The sequence below is a fragment of the Chelonia mydas genome, unplaced genomic scaffold (genome assembly GCF_015237465.2).
Source record: "Chelonia mydas isolate rCheMyd1 unplaced genomic scaffold, rCheMyd1.pri.v2 scaffold_70_arrow_ctg1, whole genome shotgun sequence".
NCBI lineage: Eukaryota > Metazoa > Chordata > Testudines > Cheloniidae > Chelonia > Chelonia mydas.
This window is the reverse complement of record NW_025111278.1, coordinates 89,573-91,510: the sequence shown is the minus strand read 5'-3', so window position 1 is coordinate 91,510 and position 1,938 is coordinate 89,573. Positions and strand designations below refer to the sequence as shown.

General features: G+C 59.0%; 1 protein-coding gene across 1 annotated transcript; it reads left to right on the top strand.

The window, feature by feature from the left end:
• Positions 1-12: 12 nt before the first annotated feature.
• On the top strand, positions 13-1,510 carry LOC119565032 (integrin alpha-D-like). Its single transcript, XM_037888851.2, has 4 exons — positions 13-131; positions 353-445; positions 623-733; positions 930-1,510. The coding sequence occupies exons 1-4, from the start codon at positions 72-74 to the stop codon at positions 1,029-1,031; spliced, it is 366 nt and encodes a 121-aa protein (XP_037744779.1). The 5' UTR covers positions 13-71; the 3' UTR covers positions 1,032-1,510.
• The last annotated feature ends 428 nt before the right edge of the window (positions 1,511-1,938 follow it).

Here is a 1,938-nt window from a genome sequence, read left to right as displayed (position 1 = left end):
ATATCCTTCCGCCCCAGGACTGCTCTGTGGCCACCTGTAAGAAGATCCGGTGCAGAATCGCCTCCCTGGAAATGCAGCAGCCGCTGGAGTTTATGATCAAAGGGAATGTCAGCTTCCAGTGGGTCTCCCAGGTATGAGAGCTGCTACTGTCTCCCGGCACCAGATGAGGGATCCCCCTACCCCCTGTGTGAACAACTCCTCTTCCCCTCCCCAGAGGTGGCTGCATCTCAGTGCCGGGCAAGGCATTGCCCCTGTGTGAACAGCCTGTAAATCGCTCTGGGTCCCTCTGGGTTGTTGCTCCCGCCTGGTTTGTGTCATTTCCAGTCAGGGACGGTGAATTTCTCTGTTCCAGACTCAGCAGCAGAAAGTGAGTCTGGTGAGCGAGGCCCGGATTGAATACGAGGAGAAGAAATACACCCAGAAGGAGGGATTTGTCCAGCGCCAGGTACCAGAGTGACTGCGCCCGGGATAGAGAGAGCATCGGGTAGTGGGTAGAGCTGGGAGCCAGGACTCCTGGGTCCTGTCCCTGCTCTGGATGGAAGTGGGGTCTGGGAGTTTAGAGCAGGGGCGGGTGATGGTGCCAGGACTCCTGGGTCCCCATCTCACAGCTCCTCTCCCGCAGGTGCAGACATTGGTGGAGCGCTCCGAGGTCTATAACTACCTGCCCATCATCGTGGGCAGCAGCGTGGGGGGCCTGGTCCTGCTGGCTCTCATCACCGCAGCCCTCTACAAGGTGAGGGGGCTAGGGCTTGGACCTCTCCCCCACAGCTCATCACCCTGGGGGTGGGGCCTGTGGCTCTCCCAGCTGGTGGGGAAGGGGAGAGGGTATTTACTTTGGGGGCTGCCACACCCCAACCCCCCACCAGGCATGAGTCCATCTGTTTCTGTCCGTCTGGCTCTCACCTTCTCTCCCCTCTGTCTCCTTCCAGTTTGGCTTCTTCAAGCGCCAGTACAAGCAGAGGATGGAGGGTGATGGGGCCGAGCCGGCCCAGAGCGGTGCCTCCCCTCCCCCCAACGCCCCCAAACAATAGCTCCACCCACATCACCTCCCCATGGGCTGCTCCAGATCCACACACCAAACTGACAAGCAGGACTTGGAACAAACCTTCAGAGCATCTATGGGGGGCTGGGAGCCAGGACTCCTGGGTTCTATCCCCAATGGTGGGACGGGAGTGGGGTCTAGTGGGTTAGAGCGGGGGGCTGGAGCCAGGACTCCTGGGTTCTCTCCCAGAAGTGGGAGGGGAGTGGGGTCTAGTGCATTAGAGCGGGAGGGGCTGAGTCTCTCTGCACCTCAGTTTCCCCACTTGTAACGTGGGGAGAATTATCCTGCCATTTTCTATTTATACTGTGAGCTGTTTGGCGCATGGCTTGACTCTCACTGTGAAGATGGCACTCCCAGAGTAATGGGGTGCCTTGATCTCAGCTGGAGTCCTTGCGGCACCGGGGCCCCCATCTCATTCAGGGCCTTGAGGTACTATTGGATAATGTCCAATAAAGCCAAGCTCTCGGAGTCATTCGCCTGCTTTGCCTGATATCTCAGGTCGTTTCAAACCATCCCCAAATCCAGCAGGTGCGTTTGTGGATGGGAAACGGGGATGTGGTGTGGCTCCGGGCCAGGCTTCCAGGCCATGCAAGGGGACGAAATCACTCGCCCAACGTATTGTCATGGAGCTCTCTGCTCGCAGCTCGACGGCGCCTCCTCGCGGCCACTCTGGGGATTAACTCTGCCCGCCCGATGCCCCTTCCAGTGGTTGCATCCCATCACTCTCTGGCACTCTCAGTCTGTGGCCCTGCTCTTGCTGGCTGCTACCTCTTCATGACTTGCCCCTCCGGCCAGCTCACTAAGCGGATTCCTTTGCTGGGGTAGGACACTTTCCAGATCTCTCCAGAGAAACCACACTCAACTGTCCTCGCACCCGCTGCCCTGACCCTGTCCCT